The sequence below is a fragment of the Nomascus leucogenys genome, chromosome 18, assembly GCF_006542625.1.
Source record: "Nomascus leucogenys isolate Asia chromosome 18, Asia_NLE_v1, whole genome shotgun sequence".
NCBI lineage: Eukaryota > Metazoa > Chordata > Mammalia > Primates > Hylobatidae > Nomascus > Nomascus leucogenys.
The window spans coordinates 65,808,120-65,831,175 of record NC_044398.1 but is presented as its reverse complement, the minus strand read 5'-3'; the positions used below and the strand labels follow the sequence as shown (position 1 = coordinate 65,831,175).

General features: G+C 38.3%; 1 protein-coding gene across 2 annotated transcripts in view; it reads left to right on the top strand.

Annotated features, from left to right (window-relative positions):
- SLC38A9 (solute carrier family 38 member 9) overlaps positions 1-23,056 on the top strand; it is an 83,234-nt gene that overhangs the window by 39,814 nt on the left and 20,364 nt on the right. For both annotated transcript variants that reach the window (XM_012497102.2, XM_030798315.1), the window contains 6 exons: positions 99-192; positions 4,606-4,776; positions 12,332-12,391; positions 16,152-16,346; positions 19,532-19,639; positions 22,941-23,047. In XM_012497102.2, coding sequence (XP_012352556.1) covers positions 99-192; positions 4,606-4,776; positions 12,332-12,391; positions 16,152-16,346; positions 19,532-19,639; positions 22,941-23,047 — 735 coding nt within the window. The remainder of the gene's footprint in view (positions 1-98; positions 193-4,605; positions 4,777-12,331; positions 12,392-16,151; positions 16,347-19,531; positions 19,640-22,940; positions 23,048-23,056) is intronic.

Here is a 23,056-nt window from a genome sequence, read left to right as displayed (position 1 = left end):
GTCAAGTTTTTATCATGATTGTTTAGGGTGAAATAATTGCATATGAATTTATGCTTACATGATGATATATGCTGTTTTATACTTTTATTTTTAAACAGGCTGGATTTACTACTGGAATGTGTGTCATCATATTGATGGGCCTTTTAACACTTTATTGCTGCTACAGAGTAGTGAAATCACGGACTATGATGTGTAAGAATTTGACACAGTGACAATAGATTGTGGGTGTTAATAAGCATTTCCCTTTGAGGCAGATCACTAGTGTGTATATGCCACATGTGTGTCAACTGTCTACTTTGTACCTAAAGATTTACTTCTGTAATTCATCGCTTTCAGCTAAATTGATTTGTTAATAATATATTAGTGGCTGCTTTTGAAATTCAGAGAAGCTGGGAGTTATTTGCAGAGTGCATTCACTTTGGTGCTAGTTTCTTCATAAGAATCATTTAAAAACTCATATTTATAAAATAATGTCTTTGCCAAAACTAAATTGAGAATTCTGTGCTTCCTGTCAGTTAATGGTGACTTGTTTTGACCTATTCATACCAAAAGATCTAAATTTAGAATCTGCTAAAAGTAGAAATTATAACTAGAAAAATATGAAAATGTAAGCAACTCTCTAGTAATGAATATTTGAAGTTGTGTGAACACCTTACCTCTACTCATATCTACAAATTCTGGATCAGGGAAATATCTTTTTTAGGTTGTTTTTAAGTAGTCTAGGACCTAAACAAACATGCATATTTCATTAAATCTTAGCAAGTATGAATCAACAGGCCAGACTTTACCTCCAGTTTTTTTCTGCGCCTACTAAGCAGCTTCCTTCTTTATGTTAACCAGATCTAGTATTAGTCACTGGGCAAGTATTTGTTTAAAAGTCTTGAGAAGCCAGACCTGGTGGTGTGTGCCTATAGTCCTAGCAACTCAGGAGGCATGGTGGGAAGATCAGTTTAGCTCAGGAGTTTGGGGCCAGCCTTGGCACTGTAGCAATACTCCATCTTAAAAAAAAAAAAAAAAAAAAAAAAAAAAAGAATAAAAAAGTCTTGAGAGAAGATTCATTCTGGTTTCTAAATGGTAAGAGGAGATCATTTTAGCCTCCAGTTTCTAAGGCAAATTGTGGCTGAACTTGGAAGACTTCTTTAAATATATATAGTAAGTTCGTGTCTTATCTAATTCAGCATCTCATTTAAAATTGGAACAGAGCCCCCACAGAGTTCTCTCTATAACTGTTTTTTCTTGTATTTTATTTCTTTTTTTTTTTTTGGAGACAGGATCTCACTCTGTCACCCAGGCTGGAATGCAGCAGCGCTATCAAAGCTCACTGCTGCCCGGACCTCCCAGGCACAGGTGATTCTCCCACCTCAGCCTCCCAGGTAGCTGGGAGGTGCATACCATCCCAGGTAGCTGGTAACAGGTGCATACCACCATGCCTGGTTAATTTTTTGTATTTTTCATAGAGACAGGTTTTCACCATGTTGCTCAGGTTGGTCTCGAACTACTGGGCTCAAGTGATCTGCTCACCTCAGCCTCCCAAAATGCTGGGATTATTGGCTCCATAACTGTTAACTTCCATGTTATTAAACTATTCCACACCATTTAAAAAGAAGAGAGGCTGAGGCACGAGAATTGCTAGAACCCAGGAAGTGGAGGTTGCAGTGAGCCAAGATTGTGCCGCTGCACTTCAGCCTGGGTGATGGAGTGAGACGGTCTAAAATAAAATAAAATAAAATATAAAATAAAATAAAATAAATAAAATAAAACTTCCACCAATTCATTTTACAAAGTCCACACACCCCTAACACAAAGCCTGACACTACCAAAAAGAAAGAAAATAATATAGAGATGTAAAATTTATTTGTAAAACATTATCATATAGAATCCAACGGTATATCAAAATAATATCCTGTGTTTAAGATAAGGTTTATTCCAGTAATGCAAGGATGTTTCATTATTAAGAAATCCAACATAATTCACTACATTAACAAATTAAAGAAAAATTCATAATTACATCAATAGATGTCAAAAAGGCACTTAATAGAATTCAGCACCTGTTTCTGATTAAAACTCTAAGTGAAAAGCACTACTTAAAAATAACAAAGTCTATTTATTCCCAAACAAGTACTGGCACCATTCTAAAATTATGAAATGCTAAAGCAGTTTTCATTAAAGTCAAGAAAACATAGAAATGTTCATAATTAATAAGTTTTTTTTTGGAGATATTGTCAAATGCAACCAAAAACCCTAAATAATATAAAAACTAGAAGAGACTTAGAATTATCAGTCAAAAGAGAATTTTATTAGAAATGCTAAGAGTCACTCAGCTCACTGCAACCCCCTCCTCCCAGGTTCAAGCAATTCTCATGCCTCAGCCTCCCGAGTAGCTAGGACTACAGGCGCCCACCACCACGCCTGGCTAATTTTTGTATTTTTTTTATTTTTTATTTTTTTGAGACAGAGTCTCGCTCTGTCACCCAGGCTGGAGTGCAGTGGCGTGATCTCAGCTCACTGCAAACTCAGCCTCCCAGGTTCACGCCATTCTCCTGCCTCAGCCTCCCAAGTAGCTGGGACTATAGGCGCCCACCACCGTGCCCGGCTAATTTTTTTGTATTTTTAGTAGAGACAGGATTTCACTGTGGTCTCGATCTCCTGAGCTCATGATCCATCTCCCTTGGCCTCCCAAAGTGCTGGGATTACAGGTGTGAGCCATTGCGCCCGGCAATTTTTGTATTTTTTGTAGAGATGGTGTTTCGCCATGTTGGCCAGGCTGGTCTCGAACTTCTGACCTCAAGTTGATCCACCTGCTCAGCCTCCCAAAGTGCTGGGATTACAGGCATGAGCCACCGCGCCCAGCCAAAACAGTTATTCTTGATAGTGATATTGTCCTCACGTTCTTTATCTAGATGTGAATTCTCATAGTCTAATGTCCCCAACTTTTCAGGCTTATGACTGCTTTCTGCCATGTGCTAGCTGCCATATTTTGCTTCAAAGATGGCAGAACTTCAGTTTTTCTATATTCATCAAACATAACAATTATTTCAAAGTAGTTCAAAGCATGGGATCATAGAGGAAAAAAGACTGTAAAATTATCCTTTGATGACAATTAAAATACTCTTTCATAGGTTATACTTATCTGTATTCTTTCTTGAACATTGAAATGGAAAACAAAAAGTTTATATTATTAATATAATAATCCTATCATGGAAAAGCAAATGGTTTTAGTTTTTTGTTTTCTTATGTAAATTTCTATCCTAAATGATAGGAATCTCTAAATACATGCTTTTTAAAGTTAATCATATTGTATTTTAGTTGTCTTCTACTTTATCACCTATTTTTTAGTACATGTTATGTTTTTACAATCACCATTTGTGTCTCTTAATGATTGTATACAGTTGCACATGGCAGCTCTATTGTATTTGCTTAATCATTGCCCTATGTCGTATGTTAAAGTCATTGCTTGTTTTTGCTATTCTAAAGAATACTCTTCTAAAAATATTTTATATATACTTTCTCTATTCTTTTAAATTACTTTCTTTTTGGTGCAGTGGTGGGATCATGGTTCACTGCAGCCTCAACCTCCTGGTCTCAAGGGATCCTCCCACCTCAGCCTCCTGAGTAGCTGGGACTACAGGTGCATGCTGCCACACCTGGCTAATTTTTGTATTTTTGTAAATATGGGGTTTTGCCATGTTGCTCAGGCTGGTCTCCAACTCTTAGGCTCAAGCAATCTGCCCACCTCAGCCTCCCAAAGTGCTGGGATTACAGACCTGAGCCACCATGCCCAGCCCTGTTTGTCTTTTTCATTATAATTTGTTTCTTCAGTTGCTAGAAGAGGATAACCTTTCATGTTCTATTTCTACATTATGTTTTCTAACTTTTTTGTTACTTAATTTCTTTCTTTTCTTTTCTTTTCTTTCTTTTTCTTTGAGATGGAGTCTCGCTTTGTCATCTAGGCTGGAGTGCAGTGACATGATCTCAGCTCATTGCAACCTCTGCCTCCCAGGTTCAAACAGTTCTCATGCCTCAGCCTCCAGAGTAGCTGGGACTACAGGCGCGCCACTATGCCCATCTAATTTTTTTGTATTGTTTGGTAGATATGGGGTTTCACCATGTTGGCCAGGCTGATCTCAAACTCCTGACCTCAAGTGATCTACCTGCCTCGGCCTCCCAACGTGCTGGGATTACAGACATGAGCCATCGTGCCCGGCCTGTTTGACTCAGTTTTCTGAAATTTATATTGGCATGTGGTAGAAAGTGTGACTCAAGAAACTTACCGCAATGTTGTTATCTGAATATGCCAAATATTAAGTAATATTTTCTGGCCCTTACTGATGCATTTGTCTAACCTTAGTTTATCACTTGCTTTTATGAATTATAAAATGTTGTGATACTATAATCTGTTTCTCAGTTTATCTGTACTATTTTATCTACATTTCTTTTATTTTTCTATAATGTTTTAATTTTTTATCTCATGGTATATTCTAATGTCTAGTGATAGAATACCCATAATCTTTCGCCAAATATTTTGAGTTTATTTGGGGAACACAAATTATGAATATGGAATATATGTTCAACATTTAGTTTTATTCTTTCTCTTATTTTTTCTAGCTTCGTTGGATACCACTACCTGGGAATATCCAGATGTCTGCAGACATTATTTCGGCTCCTTTGGGCAGTGGTCAAGTCTCCTTTTCTCCTTGGTGTCTCTCATTGGAGCAATGATAGTTTATTGGGTGCTTATGTCAAATTTTCTTTTTAATACTGGAAAGTTTATTTTTAGTAAGTATCTACATCATATGCTTTTAACACAGCACTTTCAAATACTATTACCACTGTAATGTTAGTTCTAGCCTTAAATTCTAGGACTTGGGATAAATAAAATAAGAAGTAACATATATAATTTTGGAAAATATATTTTATTCAGTTTGCTTTCTATGGTTGTGATCTCAAATATAGTGTATGTTTATTTCCAAGCATTAATCTTTGAGGGAATAATATTCCTCCAAAATCTTTAGTTAATATAAAATATGTCTATAATCCAACAGATCTTTTAAGTTTGTTTCACTAAAGAATTTGATATGTAGACTCTAGGGGAAACAAATTTCAGCCACTTATTTTCAACATATTAGGATATAAGATTAGGAAGTCAAAGAATAATGGAATTTATGTGATAAATATATTATTAATATTTACATATCACAGAATTATAATTTACCCAAATCAGCTACTTAAATTCTGAAGAGAGTCTTAGGAATCAGTCCAAATACTTCTTATAATTTTTTTTAGGTTAGATAGAGGAAGTTCATTTTTTTAATTAATGAATTTTTTTTTCTTTTTTTGAGACAGGGCCTTGCTATGTTGCCCTGGCTGGTCTCAAACTCCTGGGCTCAAGTGATCCTCCCACCTCAGCCTCCTGGTTACAGGCTCATGCCACTGTACCGAGCTAGAAGTTCATTGTATAAGATACCAAACCGTTTTCTGTATAAAGGTTTTACTAAAGTTTTCACTAAACCTAAAGTTTAATATATGTTTAGCAGCTTTAAATAAAACATATATTTAAAATCTGGATTTATGTGAAAACCACATTTCAAAATGAGTCCTAACATAATCACAACGGCTAATTTCCCTAAGAGCCTTTGAATGAGGGAGATAAATTCTATTTTATTTTAAACATTAAAAAATAAAATTAGCTTTATAATTTTTATCGTCAAGCATTTTTATTTTTGGGGGGGTGTTTTTTGAGATGGACTCTTGCTCTGTCACCCAGGCTGGAGTGCTGTGGTGCGATCCCAGATCACTGCAACCTCCACCTCCCAGGTTCAAGTGATTCTCCTGCTTCGGCCTTCCGAGTAGCTGGGATTACAGGCACCTGCGATAACCAGCTAATTTTTGTATTTTCAGAGATGGGGTTTCACCATGTTGGCCAGGCTGGTCTCGATCTCCTGACCTCAAGTGATCCTCCCACCTTGGCCTCCCAAAGTGCTGGGATTACAGGCATAAGCCACCGCGCCTGGCCCCAAGCATCTTTATTGTTTAAAAAACTATGAAATATTTCAAACTACAAAAAAATGCAAAAGCTAATATAAATACCAGTATGCTGACTAATGAGTTTTCGTGTCTCATTTTGTCATATTTTTATTAGATCTCCTTTTTTTTTTTTTTTTTTGGTAGAGACAGAGTATCAGTATGTTGCCCAGACTAGTTTCTACCTCCTGGCCTCAAGCCATTCTCCCACCTCAGCTTGCTAAGAGGCTTGAAATATAGGCACAGGCCAGGCACAGTGGCTCACGCCTGTAATCGCAACACTTTGGGAGGACAAGGCGGGTGGATCACCTGAACTCAGGAGTTCAAGACCAGCCCAGCCAACACGGTGAAACCCTGTGTCTACTAAAAATACAAAAATTAGCTGGGTGTGGTGGCGCATGCCTGTAATCCCAGCTACTCCGGAGCCTGAGGCATGAGAATCTCTTGAACCTGGGAGGCAGAGGTTGCAGTGACTGAGATTGCACCACTGCACTGCAGCCTGGGCAACAGAGCAAGACTCTATCTCAAAAAAAAAAAAAAAAAGAAGAAGAATTATAGACAGAAGCCACTATGCTTCATTAGTTCTGTATTCCTATAAAAATAAATATTATGGATAGAGTAGAAGCCCCACGTGCACTCCTTCTCAATCTCATTTTCCTTCTCTGAATTTGGTGTTTATCAATCCCATGCACTGTTTGGACTTTTACTACATGAATATATGTGCAACATATACTATTTGTTTTGCAGGTTTTTTTGGTGTTTGTTTTGTTTTGTTTTGAGACGGAGTCTTGCTCTGTCACCAGGCTGGAGTGCACTGGTGAGATCTCGGCTCACTGCAATCTCTCCCTCCCAAGTTCAAGCAATTCTCCTGCCTCAGCCTCCTGAGTAGTAGAGATCACAGGCGTGCACCACCACACCCAGCAAATTTTTGTATTTTTAGTAGAGACAAGTTTTCACTGTGTTGGCCAGGATGGTCTCAATCTCCTGACCTCGTGATCCGCCCACCTCAGCCTCCCAAAGTGCTGGGATTACAGGTGTGAGTCACGGCGCCTGGCTGCTTGTTTTTAATCTACATAAACGCTTTTGCAACTTGCTTTCTGTCTTTCATCATCTCTATTAATACACAAAGTTCATTCTAATTGAGTTTAGTAATATGAATATACAACTTTTTTATCTGTTCTCATTGATAAACATTTAATTTGTTTTCACTTATTGTGCTATTGCAAGCAAGGCTTTATTAAACATCCTTATTTCTATCTCCTTGTATACATGGGGGAGAATTTCTCCAAGCTATGCACCCTATAGTCACATTTCTGGAATTTAAGATATTCACATTTTCAACCTTACTTGAAATTGCAGCATTGTTCTTTATCATGCTTGTACCACTTACACTCCTGCCAACAGTTTATGAAAGCTCCCCTTGTTCCACATCCTCACTCATACTCAGTATTATCAGACTTAAATTTTGCCATCAGGATGTGGTTTTAATTTGCATTTCTCCTCATAAGGAGTGGCATTAATCATCTTTTCTTAATTATATTGACCATTAAATAGCTTATTCATATCCTTTGCCCATTTTTCTATCGGGTTGTTGGTCCTTTTCTTACGTATAGGACCTCTGTAAAGTTCGGATACTAACCTTTTATCCATTATCGTGTTGCAAATATCTTCTAATTAGTGGCTTGTCTTCTCTTTTTATATGGTAGCTCTATGTTATTCAAAAGTTTTTTATTTTAAAATTAGTGTTTTTCTCCATTATGATTCACAACTCTTCCATATACATTTTAGAATCAACTTATCAAGTTCCACAAAATTCCAATCAGAATTTGACTGGACTTGCATTGATTTTATCAGTTGGTACACCGTACAGTAATTGATATCATTGCGTATTGAGTTAGAATTAGATTGACATTGCATTGGATTTATTTATGTGGAGAGAATTGATATCATTTAGATACTGAGTCTTCTTTTTTTTTTTTTGAGACGGAGTCTTGCTCTGTCACCCAGGCTGGAGTGCAGTGGCGCGATCTCGGCTCACTGCAAGCTCCGCCTACCGGGTTCACGCCATTCTCCTGCCTCAGCCTCCCCAGCAGCTGGGACTACAGGCGCCCGCGACCACGCCTGGCTAATTTTTTTGTATTTTTATTAGAGACGGGGTTTCACCGTGTTAGCCAGGATGGTCTCGATCTCCTGACCTCGTGATCCACCCACCTCAGCCTCCCAAAGTGCTGGGATTACAGGCGTGAGCCACTGCGCCCAGCCTAGATACTGAGTCTTCCTATTCATGACTTTGGCATGGCATAGTTCTTTGTTTATTTAGGTCTTTAAAAAAATTTTTTAAAGTTTTTCTTGATAAAGATCTTGCGTATCTTTTTCTTTTTGGACTTTTTCCTCAGGATCTTAACATTTTTTCTGTAACTATAGTTCTAATATACAAATATGCAGTTTTTATTATAAAAAGTCTCAAACAAATACAAAAAAACAGAATAGTATAATTTCTCCTTACCTAGTTTTAACAGTTATCAACATTCTGTCATTTTTAAATCAACTATAGTAGTGTTTTTCAACCATTTTTTTTCATTATTGTCCCTTCAAGGAGCCTTTTAGATATTTTTTTCTGATCACCCCTCCCATGAAATTTTAATACCAAAGATATACTGTAAATCTCTTTATGAACTGTATGCATATATATGCTTTATCTGTAGGAAGAGTTTCTTTCACACCTTAAGAATGAATTTTGTCCCTCTTGAGAGTAACATCACATCCATTAAGAAGACATAATCCATGCTATTCCCACTCCCCACCTAGTTCAACTATTAGTATTTGTATAGTTCTTCTTTTAGATAGTATTCATTGAAATAAATAAGTCTTAATTATACATACATACATCTATACAACCCACACCTCCTTCAGGAAATAGAACATTTCCATCTTCCCAGAAAGTAATGACACATTTTTGATTATACATTCAAATTATTTGTTGCTGTTATAAAAGAACCTAATTACATTTTGAATGTTTTTTTGAGACAGAGTCTCACTCTTTCACCCAGGCTCTGGGGTGCAGTGGTGTGATCACAACTCACTGCAGCCTTGACCTCTCCAGGCAGAGGTGATCCTCTCACCTCAGCCTCCCGAGTAGCTGAGACTACAGGCAAATACCACCACCATGCCTGGCTAATTTTTTTATTTTTTGTAGAGACAGGTTTTGTCATGTTGCCCAGGCTGGTCTTGAACTCCTGAGTTCAAGCAGTCTGCCCGCCTTGGCCTCCCAAAGTGCTGGGATCACAGGCGTGAGCCACCGTGCCCTGCCCCTTGAATGTTTATCTTGAATCTAGCAAACTTGCTGAACTCACTGATTCTAAAAATTTTGTAGCCGGGTGTGGTGGCTCACGGCTGTAATCCCAGCACTTTGGGAGGCCAAGGCGGGCAGATCACGAGGTCAGAAGATCGAGACCATCCTGGCGAACACGGTGAAACCCTGTCTCTACCAAAAATACACAAAAATTAGCCAGGTGTGGTGGCGGGTGCCTGTAGTCCCAGCTACTCGGGAGGCTGAGGCAGGAGAATGGCATGAACCTGGGGGGCGGAGCTTGCAGTGAGCCAAGATCATGCCACTGCACTCCAGCCTGGGCAACAAGAGTGAAACTCCCATCTCAAAACAAAAATAAAATTAAAAAAAAAAAAACCTTTCCAGTTTTCTTTAATAGTTCATATATGTATACATACATTTATATTTATATATGTATGTAATTATATATACATACACAGACACATGTATAAATGTGTGTGTATCTATATGTATATATTGACGGTTTTTTTTTTAAGTGTGAAGTTGCATTGAAGCAGTGCTTGTAGATATTCTTATATTGTTCATAAGGAAATCTTTCTAATGTTTCACAAATATTACATTTGTTGTGGGATATCAGTTGTACCCTTTAATAATTTAAAGACATTCCCGCATATTGTCTTCTTAAGCATTTTTATTAAAGTGGTTGAATTTTATCAAGTATTTATTCTACATCCCTTGAGATAAACAAAAGATATGAAGAGATAATCAAGAGACTATCTTAATTAAATTTTCTCCTTTATCAATATGATGAATTAAATGAATACTTTTGTGAAATTTAAACCATCCTTGTATTGTGGGGTAAACTTAAATAAGTTCATTAGTCATGACATATTTTTCAGTTGCCTTACTGGATTGAATTTGCTTTTTTGGAGGGGTAGGAACTAATATTTGTTTAGATCTTTTGTGTCTTTTCCTAACAAATATTGGCCTATGGTTTTTCTTTTTCGTGCTGTCCATGAGCCTTGGTGTGTTAGTTTCCCAAGGGTGCAGTAACAAATTACCATAAATATGCTTACAACAACACAGATTTCTTCTTTCATAACTATGGAGACTAGAGATGTGAAATCAAACGGTGAACAGGGCCCTGGTCCCTCCTAAGGCTCTAGGGAAGAATCCTTCCTTGCCTCTTCCTAACCTTTGTTGGTTGCTGGTGGTCCTTGGCACTCCTTGGCAAGTACGTACATCACTCCAGTTACTCCCTCCATCTTCACATGGCCCTCTTCCCTCTGTGTGTCTCTGTCCAAATTTCCCTCTTCCTATAAATTAGGCTGGGCACGGTGGCTCATGCCAGTAATCCCAGCACTCTGGGAGGCTGAGGCAGGTGGATCACCTGAGGTCAGGAGTTTGAGACCAGGCTGGCCAACATGGTGAAACCCTGTCTCTACTAAAAATACAAAAATTAGCTGGGCATGGTGGCAGGTGCCTGTAATCCCAGCTACTCGGGAGGCTGAGGCAGGAGAATTTCTTGAACCCAGGAGGTGGAGGTTGCAGTCATGCGACTGCACCCCAGCCTGGGTGACAGCAAGATTCTGTCTCAAAAAAATAAAAATAAAATAAAATAAAAGACATCAGTCATTGGCTTTAGGGCCCACCCTAATCTATTATGACCTCATCTTAACTTGATTGTATCTACAAAGACTCTATTTTTAAATAAGGTCACATTCTGAGGTTTCTAGTGGACATAAATTTGGGGTAAGGGGAATGCTATGTAACCCAGTACACTTTGTGTCAAGATTTTACTAGCCTTATTGTAAGTCTGGCATCAAGAAATTACACAAAGATTCATAAATTCCAGTCTTAAATCATAAACAACCCTTGGAGATAGTATAAAAACCCAGAGTACTACACTGCTTCTTTTATTCTATCTTGAGAAACATACAGTGAAGATGAATAATTTAACTATTTAACTTACTTTTATGACCTTAAAACCTAACCCAGCACCTTTTACTATCTTATTCAAGTTTCACAACAGATACTTTTATTAATGCTTACTCAGGTTATAGAAGGTTAATATCAAACAGAATAAAGTAAACCCCCTGAGGCAAGTAAACACATTCTCTGCCTGTTCTCTCTTTCACTGTAGAATGATGAATGCTCAGCCATCTGCATGTGCTTTATTCTTTGTTACTTCCTTTAGTCTAACTCAGTGGTTCTTATGTACATAACAATTCGTATATGGCCTTAGATCTATAAAAGTATGTATTGTACTTTGTTAAAAAAAAAAACAAAACTGTAATTGATTTTCCAGGTAAGATCAGCTGTGTGTGAGTGTTGGTTTCCCCTTTTTGCACACTTTAGAATTGTACTCTATGTGAGATGTAACTTTAGTGTGAGTATAAGAGAAAACTTACATACATATCTTTATTCCGGGGCTTTAAACTATCATTAATTCAGTGTTGTGGATAGATTTTTTTGAAATCTTCAATTATGTAAAGATTTTCCACAGTGGAACTGTGAAGCCATTAACATTATCGTGACTGTAAGTGAATAAAACTGTAGAAGGTGAAGCTATGTTAACAGTGAAGTAGTCTTGGTTCCATGTACTAGATTACTACACGGATATTAAAAGATTTTTATAGGCCGGGCGCGGTGGCTCACGCCTGTAATCCCAGCACTTTGGGAGGCTGAGGTGGGTGGATCACGAAGTCAGGAGATCAGGACCATCCTGGCTAACACAGTGAAACCTGTCTCTACTAAAAAAATTGAAAAAATTAGCTGTGAGTGGTGGTGGGCGCCTGTAGTCCCAGCTACTCGGGAGGCTGAGGCAGGAGAATGGCATGAATCTGGGAGGCAGAGCTTGCAGTGAGCTGAGATCGTGCCACTGCATTCTAGCCTGGGCAACAGAGCGAGACTCCATCTAAAAGAAAAAAAAAAAGATGTTTATAAATAAAAGGCCTTAAAGGGTAATAGATTTAGTACCTTTCATTCACTGTTAAACTATATTTTTTCCTTTATTTTTAGATTTTATTCATCACATTAATGACACAGACACTATACTGAGTACCAATAATAGCAACCCTGGTAAGTAGTTTGGGATGTTTGTTTCTTTACTCTCCACCTTGCTCCAAAAAGGATTTAAGGTAGAACATGTGACCTTATTTTAGGTAAATGATTAGTACAAAGTTATTATGTTTACGAGCTGCTACTAAATTGTTGGTAGTGTGTTTAAAAAAAAGAACCTCCAAAAAGGCTGTGTTAATGTAACCAGGCAGTAGGTTGTATTAATGTGAGCTAGGCAACATTTAGTTCATATTATACAATCCACAATTTTATCTACAGCATCCATATTTGCCTGTGAATAATCAATATTTTCAAGAACCTATATCACTATTAATTATATCAGATGTCTAGAAGCATAGTTCTCAGTTTAACTTAGTTTTAGAGATCTATTGTTTTAGTTATTAATATATAGGCTATACAAATTTGCAACCTGTAAAAGAATTCATTTTCTAGTAATAAACAGAGGTTAGTAACTAAATATGGAAAAATAAATTGAAGCTTTGACTCCAAAAGAAATTAATTTCTTAGAAATTTTTCTTTATTTTTAAAAAGTAAACCCTTGTGGCCAATGGGTTTAATCCAGTATGGCCGTTACAGGGAAAGTGAATATAAAGATTAATATAACTTTGGTAACAATTATGCTGTTAAACTTAAACGTCACCTAAAGCTTTATGTATTTAGATTTCAGGGATACCAAATTGATGTCATGTTGGAGATGCACATTGATCACTAAGAGGATAATTCATTAAACACATTTATTAAGCCTACTATGTGTCAGGAACTGTTCTAGGCTCTGGGGATATAATAATGAACAGACAAAAGTCCCTCCTCTCATGAAGTTTACATTCCAGTGTTTGCTACTCAGTGTCTTACTTTTCCCCCTAATTAAACCTGTCTTTTCTTAATGCTAGAAAATGAGTGAGTAAAGTACTAGCTTTTATTCCTGTGGACACATACACGTATACCTTTGAATTATTATACTAAAATCTCTTGTGCCCTATCCCTTACTTCAAAATTTTCAAAGGACCAAATAACATCCTTGTATTTAAAGAGAAAATTATTTTACTATACCTATTCTGATATTAATTGATGAAACTAGTTTACTAATATCTAAAGTTAATAGTACTTCTCCTCCAGTAGGGAGTCAGTTCATCATTAAGGTAATAAATATTAATATCACAGTCACATTGGTGATTTAGAGAACCCATCAGCAAAGTCGGTTTACTTTATATAGTGATACCTTATATCCAGCACTTCTTGATTTCTCTGCTAATGTTTATTTTGAACAGTGTAGTAAACAGTGAGAGTATGAAACAATCCATTTCAGTTAATGTAAAAAATTTTAGCTGCTGAGCATGGTGGCTCACGCTCTTAATTCTAACACTTTGAGATGCTGAGGCAGGAGGATTGCTTGAGCCCAGGAGTTTGAGATCAGCCTGGGCAACATAGCAAGACCCTGTCTCTACAAAAAAAAAATTTTAATTAGCTGGCCATAGTGGCGTGCGCCTGTAGTCCGTGCTACTCGGGAGGCTGAGGCAAGAGGATCACTTGAGCCTGAGGGGTTGAGGCTACGGTGAGCCATAGTTACGCCACTGCCCTCCAGCCTGAGTGAGTGAGACCCTGTCTCAAAAAGTGAGACCCTGTCTCAAAAAAAAAAAATTACAGCTAACATTTATTGAATGTTAACATTTATTGAATGCCTGTGTGCAGGCATTGCATTAAATGTTTTATAGCAACCTTAAATGGTAGATACTGTCAACTCCATTTTCCAGTTGAAGAGACCAGGGAACATAGAAGTTAATTTCATCCAAGGACACCTAAATATTAAGTGGCAGAGTTGGGATTCATTATTCAGTCAATTAACTTCCATCCACAGCCTGTGCTCTTTGTTTTTTTTTTTTTTTCTGAGACAAGATCTCTCTCTGTTGCCTAGGCTGGCCTATAGTGGCATGATCATATGTCACTGCAACCTGGTACTCCTGGGTTTCAGCAATCCTCCCACCTCCACCTCCCGAGTAGCTGGAACTACATCCCATCCAGCAAAATTTTGTTATTCTTGTAGAGACAGGGTTGCTATGTTTTCTAGGCTTGTCTCAAACTCCTGGCCTCAAGTGATCCTCCTGCCTCAGCCTCCCAAAGGGCTGGGATTAAAGGAATGAGCCACTGTGCCCAGCTGCCATAGCCTGTGCTTTTAACCACTATAATTAGCACAAGAAAATTTCTGTCCAGAGCATAGAAGAAAAAAAGCACACTAAAATGTTGACTAAGAAGGAGAAAGAAAATTAAATGTTTGGCTCTGTGGCATGCCAAATAATGGATAGAGAATAAAATTAAAAATAGAACTGACAATGAATATTCTTTCTCTTTTTCAAATGATAAGCATAGGGTTACTTAATATGAGTATTTTCTACCTGCATTAAGAGTTCTTTACGAAAAGCTGATTATTAGCAAAAGCTCTATTGTGACATTAGAAACACAATGAGAATGGCTGGTACTCTGTCTGATAGCAGAAGAAATTGCCACTTGTCAATCAGTATTTAAGAAACATACATTTAGGCCTGGTGCGGTGGCTCAGGCCTATAATCCCAGCACTTTGGGAGGCCGAGGCGGGCAGATCACGAGGTCAAGAGTTCGAGACCAGCCTGGCCAGCATGGTGAAACCCCGTCTCTACCAAAAATACAAAAATTAGCCAGGCATGGTGGTGTGTGCCTATAATCCTTGCTACTCAGGAGGCTGAGGTAGGAGAATCACTTGACCCTGGGAGGCAGAGGTTGCAGTGAGCCGAGATCGCACTACTGCACTCCAGCCTGGGCGACAGAGCGAGACTCCATCTCAAAAAAAAAAAACAAAAACATTTTACTGATTTCCCAGTCATCTGGGTACCATTTGGACTCTTAGGCTTCTATCAAATGTGATCAACTTCCAGAATTATTTTGGATTGTTGGGATTCAAGATTCTTGCATTTTTATCAGTCATTATGATATCATGTCAACTGTTTCAATGATGTTTGCTTTTTATTCCGAACCCATAGATTTTGTTTGTTGTTAAAAGAAATCTGCTCTTTGGCCTTTGTATGGGTCATTAGTGTAATAAACAGTCACCCTAAATGATATTTTTTATATTATTTTGTAAATAAGACCAAATACCATCCAGCCCAGTATTTTCACTCTGGCAATGGAACCAAGGGATATTTGGTGGGATATTTTTATAGTTTCCAGTAGAGTTTAAAGACACTATCTCAGGGCTGGGCGCGGTAGCTCACGCCTGTAATGCCAGCACTTTGAGAAGCCAAGGTGGGTGGATCACCTCAGGTCAGGAGTTCGAGAGCAGCCTGACCAACATGGCAAAATGCCCTCTCTACTAAAAATACAAAAATTAGCTGGGCATGGTGATGTGCGCCTGTAGTTCCAGCTACTTGGAAGGCTGAGACAAGAGAATCGCTTGAATCCAGGAGGCGGAGGTTGCAGTGAGCCAAGATCACGCCACTGTACTCCAGCCTGGGCGACAGAATGAGACTCTGTCTCAAAAAATAAATAAATAACAATAATGATAATATCTCAGAAATTTTAAAGATTCCATCACCCTTATTTATTTTTAGGTGAAGGAGTCCTAATATTCCTAAAATTAACCCTCTATTTTTTCCAGAAAAGAGAAATTTAGGCTCCTAGGAAGAGTTGAGGTTGGTAGAGCAAGTGTCTGTCTCTAGAGGCAGTCATTTTCTGTTTTTTGTTTTGTTTTGTTTTTTGTCATCTTCTCTAATCTGGTGCTTTCCTATTGCAGTGATTTGTCCAAGTGCCGGGAGTGGAGGCCATCCTGACAACACCTCTATGATTTTCTATGCCAATGACACAGGAGCCCAACAGTTTGAAAAGTGGTGGGATAAGTCCAGGACAGTGCCCTTTTATCTTGTAGGGCTCCTCCTTCCACTGCTCAATTTCAAGTCTCCTTCTTTTTTTTCAAAATTTAATATCCTAGGTAAGTAGTAGCACTGAATTATGGAGACTTTGTGTAATAGAATACGTGGTGGAGTCTAGGGAAATACGGTCTGAGTGGGGAGTTACCTTCCAAGCCTGTTCATCTGTGTTTAATTTGTTCATTCGTTTTTGTTTTGTTTTGTTTTGTTCTTGAGATGGAGTTTCGCTCTTGTTGCCCAGGGTGGAGTGCAATGGCCCAGTCTCAGCTCACTGCAACCTCTGCCTCCGGGGTTCAAGCAATTCTTGGCCTCAGCCTCCCAAGTAGCTGGGATTACAGGTATGCGCCACCACGCCCGGCTAATTTTGTATTTTTAGTAGAGGTGGGGTTTCACCATGTTGTCCAGGCTGGTCTCAAACCCCTGACCTTAGGTGATCGACCTGCCTCGGCCTCCCAAAGTGCTGGGATTACAGGTGTGAGCCAGCACGCCTGGCAATTTGTTCATTCTTATGATAACCTGATTTTTTCTATTTTTTTTAGAGAGTTTGGCACGGAGAAAAGTGTAGATGACCATTTTTGGTTTTGTTGTGTGTTTTTTTTTTTTTGAGACATGAATTATTTGGTTTCTCATTCCAAACTTATGAACAATTCTTCCTCATTTCCTCTGAGGATACAACTAGATGAAATGGACGAAAATTTCAGGAGGAGAGATCCAAATTGGATATTATAGGAATTCTTGATTCTAACGGAAACAGAACTTACTAAGGAAAGTTGTAGAATGTTTTTTCCTACAGTCTCTAAGAGTATTATGCAGAATTGTCACCTGACTTTGAACCTGGGAAGTCATTCTGTATCTCAGGCTTCTTGGGTTTATTCTGCTTTTGCTGTCTTCCTCAGTGCTTTTTTTTCTTAGAATGCTATTGCCTTCTTCAAGGAACAGACCTCTTTCTGTGAGCCCTGCTTTTCAGAAACCACTAAACGAATGTTTTTACCCCAGTTAAGGTGGCAAAAGGGGCCAGCTGTGGTGGCTCACGCCTGTATTTCCAGCACTTTGGGAGGCCAAGGCAGGTGGATCATGAGGTCAGGAGTTCAAGACCAGCTTGGCCAAGATGGTGAAACCCTGTCTCTACTAAAAATACAAAAATTAGCTGGGCGTGGTGGCTGGTGCCTGTAATCCCAGCTACTTGGGAGGCTGAGGTAGAGAATTGCTTGAACCCGGGAGGTGGAGGTTGCAGTGAGCCGAGATTATGCCACTGCACTCCAGCCTGGATGACAGAACGAGACTCTGTCTTAAAAAAAAAAAAAAAAAAAAATCGCGAAAGGAACCCCCCAGTGAAAGTTCAGATCTGGCTAACCAAAGACAAGTATATCATTCATAAGGAATTGATAACGCCACATAAACCATACGATTTCACCTCCTCCCTGTGGATGTGATCTCTGGCAGGCAGTCTAGAGCATAAAATAGATAGGCCGGGTGCAGTGGCTCACGCCTGTAATCCCAGCACTTTGGGAAGCTGAGGCAGGTGGATCACCTGAGGTCAGGAGTTCGAGACCAAACTGACCAACATGGAGAAACCCCATCTCTACTAAAAATACAAAATTAGCCAGGCATGGTGGCGCATGCCTGTAATCCCAGCTACTCGGGAGGCTGAGGCAGGAGAATTGCTTAAACCCAGGAGGCATAGACTTCATGCCATTGCATAGAGATCATGCCATTGCACTCCAGCCTGGGCAACAAGAGCAAAAACTCTGTCTCAACAAATAAATAAATAAATAACCCATCATATCAAGGAACAAGGCAGTGGCTTCTAGGTTTCCAGAAGACCAGAGGAAAAGTTAAAATTATTTCTCTTTGCCTGTCTGCCTCAGGAACAGGATTCACTGTAAGCTGCCATAGACACACAGAAGGTGAAGAGTTGTGGTTATATAAGCTCTGGCATCCATTTTTCATCCTTTCTGAATCAGCTAATCTCCAAACCCACAGTACTGCTTATATCGCTTATTTGTGGTTTCCTGATTTGCTTGCCAACTTTTCTGTGAAACAGATCTTTTAAAAGAATATAAACTTATAGAAGGATTTGCTCAACTGGGCACAACAATCACCAGACTTCCAACCAGGTTGATTGTTCATTCTTCAGCTCCTTAAGGATATTCTGCTTTTGTTCTTTTCCTTGGTACTTTCCCCTTCTCTTAAAACCATAGCTTCATTAGAGGAATTAGCATCTAAGGCCTTCCTGAATTTTCTGACTCTACTCCATAATGACTAGACTTAATTTCTTAAAAGGAATAATCTTCCACCTTCTACACTACTAAGAAATTCTGAATGCCCATTTTACCCGGTATATAATACCTGAGAATGGAGTCTGGAATCTCCGTCTAGCAAGTAATGCTACCCAATCAAAACCTCATCTAGATACTAGATCAGGATTGTTCATGTATTTGGCTTCTCACCTTTCTCAAATATTCTTTTGATCCACATTCACTGCTTTTCTTTCTTTACCTTCTTACCATCTCACATTAAATACTGTGACAGACTGTCTCTAACACTTCCAATTCAAAGAATAAAAGTAAGTTTCATGTTGTTTTTTCAATCCTATGTAATCCTACAATTTTATAATGGACTCTCTGCTTGTATCTTCTGCTTAAACTCAACTCATAAGTAAATGAAGCAGTTTTGCATTCAGCAATATATGAGCTACCTTCTTCTGATTCTTCTTTTCTTATTCTTTTTTTTTTCCTTTGAGATGGAGTCTCGCTCTGTTGCCCAGGCTGGAGTGCAGTGGTGCAATCTTGGCTCACTGCAAACTCTACTTCCCGAATTCAAGTGATTCTCCTGTCTCAGCCTCCCGAGTATCTGTGATTATAGGCGCGTGCCGCCACACCTGGCTAACTTTTGTATTTTTAGTAGAGACGAGGTTTCGCCATGTTGGCCAGGCTGGTCTCGAACTCCTGACCTCAGGTGGTCTGCCCACCTCGGCCTCCCAAAGTGCTGGGACTACAGGTGTGAGCCACCACGCCCAGTCCATCTGGTTCTTCTTAGGCCTACTACATAGAGTGTCTTTGTTTTTTTTCTGGTAACTCCCTCAGCTTGTTTCTAGTCTTTAGATCCCAGCTGGGTGTTAGCGGCGATAATCAATGCAGGTATCAGTTTCCCACACTTTGCTGAGACTATGGAAACAATGCTTGATTTTAAAATAATCTGTAAAACACACAAAGATAATAAATGGTTTCTGAATTTTTCCTCACAGGCACAGTATCTGTCCTTTATTTGATTTTCCTTGTCACCTTTAAGGCTGTTCGCTTGGGATTTCATTTGGAATTTCATTGGTTTATACCAACAGAATTTTTTGTACCAGGTGAGCTGCTTTGGCAAAATAATAAATTATAATAATGTGATCTTAAGTTAACCATTTTTATATGCTATTCTAAAACAAGTAATTTTTTTTTATGCTGAGCATTTTTATAAATGCTATTAAGTTAAAAACAGGACTACAATTGAGATTATTTTGGGTTTCCTGCAGTTAGTGGTAACCAGGGCCCTTTGTCATTTCTACTTGTTAGTTGAAGTTCATTTAAGTTATAGTGCACTAATACTTGCATTTTCTGTGTTTTTCATCCAGCCTTTCTGATGGGTATATAACGTGGTATTACATTGTGGTTTTGTGTTTTTTAATTAAAAATTTTTATTGACATATAATAGTTGTACATATTTAGGGGGGTACATATGATATTTTAATACCTCGATGCAATGTGTATTGTTCAAATCAGGGTAATTGGGATATCCATCACCTCAAACATTTATCTTTTTGTTGGGAACTACAATGTGGTTTTAATTTGCATTTCTGTAATGATCAGTGGAGTTAGCAACTTTTCATATGTTTGTTGGCCATTTGGATTTCATTTTTTCTGAAGTGCTTCTGTTTTTCTATTTAACTGTCTTTTTTTTCATATTGATTTATAGGAGTTCTTTATACATTCCAAATATGAATCCTTTCTCAGATACATGTAATGCAATTATCTTCTTCCTGCTTACATCCTTTCTTGATATGCCTTTTCAAAGGAATAAAGTAAGCAGTTTGAAAATGATCAGAAGTTTGGAGCTTCTTTAAAACCATTTTGTGAAGGAGTCTGTTATTTAATGTGTTATGTAATAATCATGGTATAAATGTCTGTGTTCTTTACAAAGTGTATTTTCCACACAAAAACTTGTACATGCATGTTTATAGCAGCATTATTCATAATAGCCAAAAATAGAAACAGCCCAATGTCTATCACTAACAAATGGATAAATAAAATGTGGTGTGTCTTTCTTTTTTCTTCTGAGACAGAGTCTTACTCTGTCACCCAGGCTCGAGTGCAGTGGTGCAGTCTCAACTCACTGTAACCTCCTCCTCCCAGGTTCAAGTGATTCTCCTGCCTCTGCCTCCTGAGTAGCTGGGAGTACAGGTGCGCACCACCATGCCCGGCTAATTTTGTATTTTTAGTAGAGACAGGTTTTCACCATGTTGGCCAGGCTGGTCTCAAACTCCTGACCTCAGGTGATCTGCCTGCCTCAGCCTCCCAAAGTGCTGGGATTACAGGCGTGAACCAACCACCACACCCGGCCAAAATGTGGTGTATCTGTGCAATGGGATATTATTTGGCAATAGAAAAGGAATGAAGTGCTGTAGTTATGGTTGTACAACTCTGTGAATATGCTATTCAGTTAAAAACTAGTTGTACACTTCAAGTAGGTGAAACATGAATTTTATTTCAATAGTGCTGTTAAAAAGAATCTCAGGTTTTCAAGAAGTTTTCTCAAAAAGATAGCTTTTGTTAGTTAATGGGAAAAAGCTGACTATTTACCCACTGTAATATGACAAGTTAGAAACCTAACAGTGGTCTTACTTGCCTTAATTAGAAAAGATAGAAAAGGATTAGCTAACAAATTGCTTTACAGGGTATCTTAACTAAGTAATAGAACTGATTACTCTGAGAGACAGGAAATTCAGCTAAATTGAAAAGAACGTGTTGAAAACTAATAGATCTTATTTTATTTAGATTTATTTATTTTATTTTAGAGCTAGTGCTTGATTCTTAATTGTTTTCTCTTCTTTTCCTAAAATAATATAGCAGAGTCAGTGGACTTTTTATACATTTCTACTTTTTACTCTAAGGAATCTCCTGAGATGGGTTTGTCTAGACCAGCAGTATTTTCAAGTAAATCATGGTTTTATTCTACATAAAATCATTTTTTTTCCTTCTATTAGCAGTCCTCAAAACAGAAATTGGCAGTGCTTTTGCAGTTATTTTATTCTCACTTTAAAGTAGCTTTGTGTTTATTGCAGAACATTTAGAGATTATAGGTAAGTGGTTAATTTAAAATAAATTGCATAACCTGACATAACCACTATTTATGTTTTTGTGGATACCCCCCCACCAGTCTTTTTTCTTTGCATACACACATCTATACACACACATATATTTTAAAAATAAAAGTAGGCTGGGCACAATGGCTCATGCTTGTAATCCCAGCACTTTGGGAGGGTGTGGTGGGAGGATTACTTGAGCCCAGGAGTTCAAGACCAGCCTGGACAACATGGTGAAACCCTGTTTCTACAAAAAAAAAAAATTCTTTTAAACTTAGCTGGGTGTGGTAGCATGCACCTATAATCCTAGCTACCAGGAAAGCTGAGATAGGAATATCACTTGAGCCCAGAAAGTTGGGGCTGTAGTCAGCTGTGTTTGTGCCACTGCATTCCAGCCTGGGTGACAGAGTGAGACCCTATCTCAAAAAGAATAAAACAATAAAAAGTAAAATCACAGTACGTATGCTATTTCAATCATAGGGAAAAAAAGAAACTGCCTCTGCAACGTAATTTTTGATACCACATACCACTGCACAACTGTATCTCAATTTAATGAATCCCCTGTAGGTGGACATTTATTTCTAATATTTTTAAATAATGTTTTTTAGATTTCTCAGTGAAGAATGTTAAATGACCAGTTCGCCCTTTCATAATTGCTTTTCTAGAGGTACTTTTCTGGCAAATTCAGGTATTAAAAAAATGAAGGACTTTAAAGTCAGACAGAGACCCTAAATTTGAATCCTGCCCTTCCCCATACCAATTGTATGACCTCACATAGGAATAATTGACATAAAGCGCCTGCACAGAGTATACTTTTTTTTTTTTTTTTTTTGAGATGGAGTCTCGCTCTTTCACCCAGGCTGCAGTGCAATGGCGCGATCTCAGCTTACTACAACCTCTGCCCTCTAGGTTCAAGTGATTCCCCTGCCTCAGCCTCCCAAGTAGCTAGGATTACAGGCTCCCGCCACCACGCTCAGCTAATTTTTGTATTTTTAGTAGAGACAAGGTTTCGCCATGTTGGCCAGGCTGGTCTCAAACTCCTTACCTCAGGTGATCTGCCCACCTTGGCCTCCCAAAGTGTTAGGATTACAGGTGTGAGCCACCACACCCAGCCAGAGCATACTTTTTTCCCCCTTTTGAGTGCTTTGCCTAAGTATAATGCTGGCCTTGAGGAACTTTGTAGAGACATTTTAATATTCTTATTCCCTGGATGAAACAGTGACAACTGATTTTTAGTAATCAACTTTTGGCTACCAATACTCATTTTCTAATTGTCAGTTTTAATGTTTTTGTTTTATTTTTCTCTTAGAGATAAGATTTCAGTTTCCACAGCTGACTGGAGTGCTTACCCTTGCTTTTTTTATTCATAATTGTATCATCACACTCTTGAAGAACAACAAGAAACAAGAAAACAATGTGAGTAAT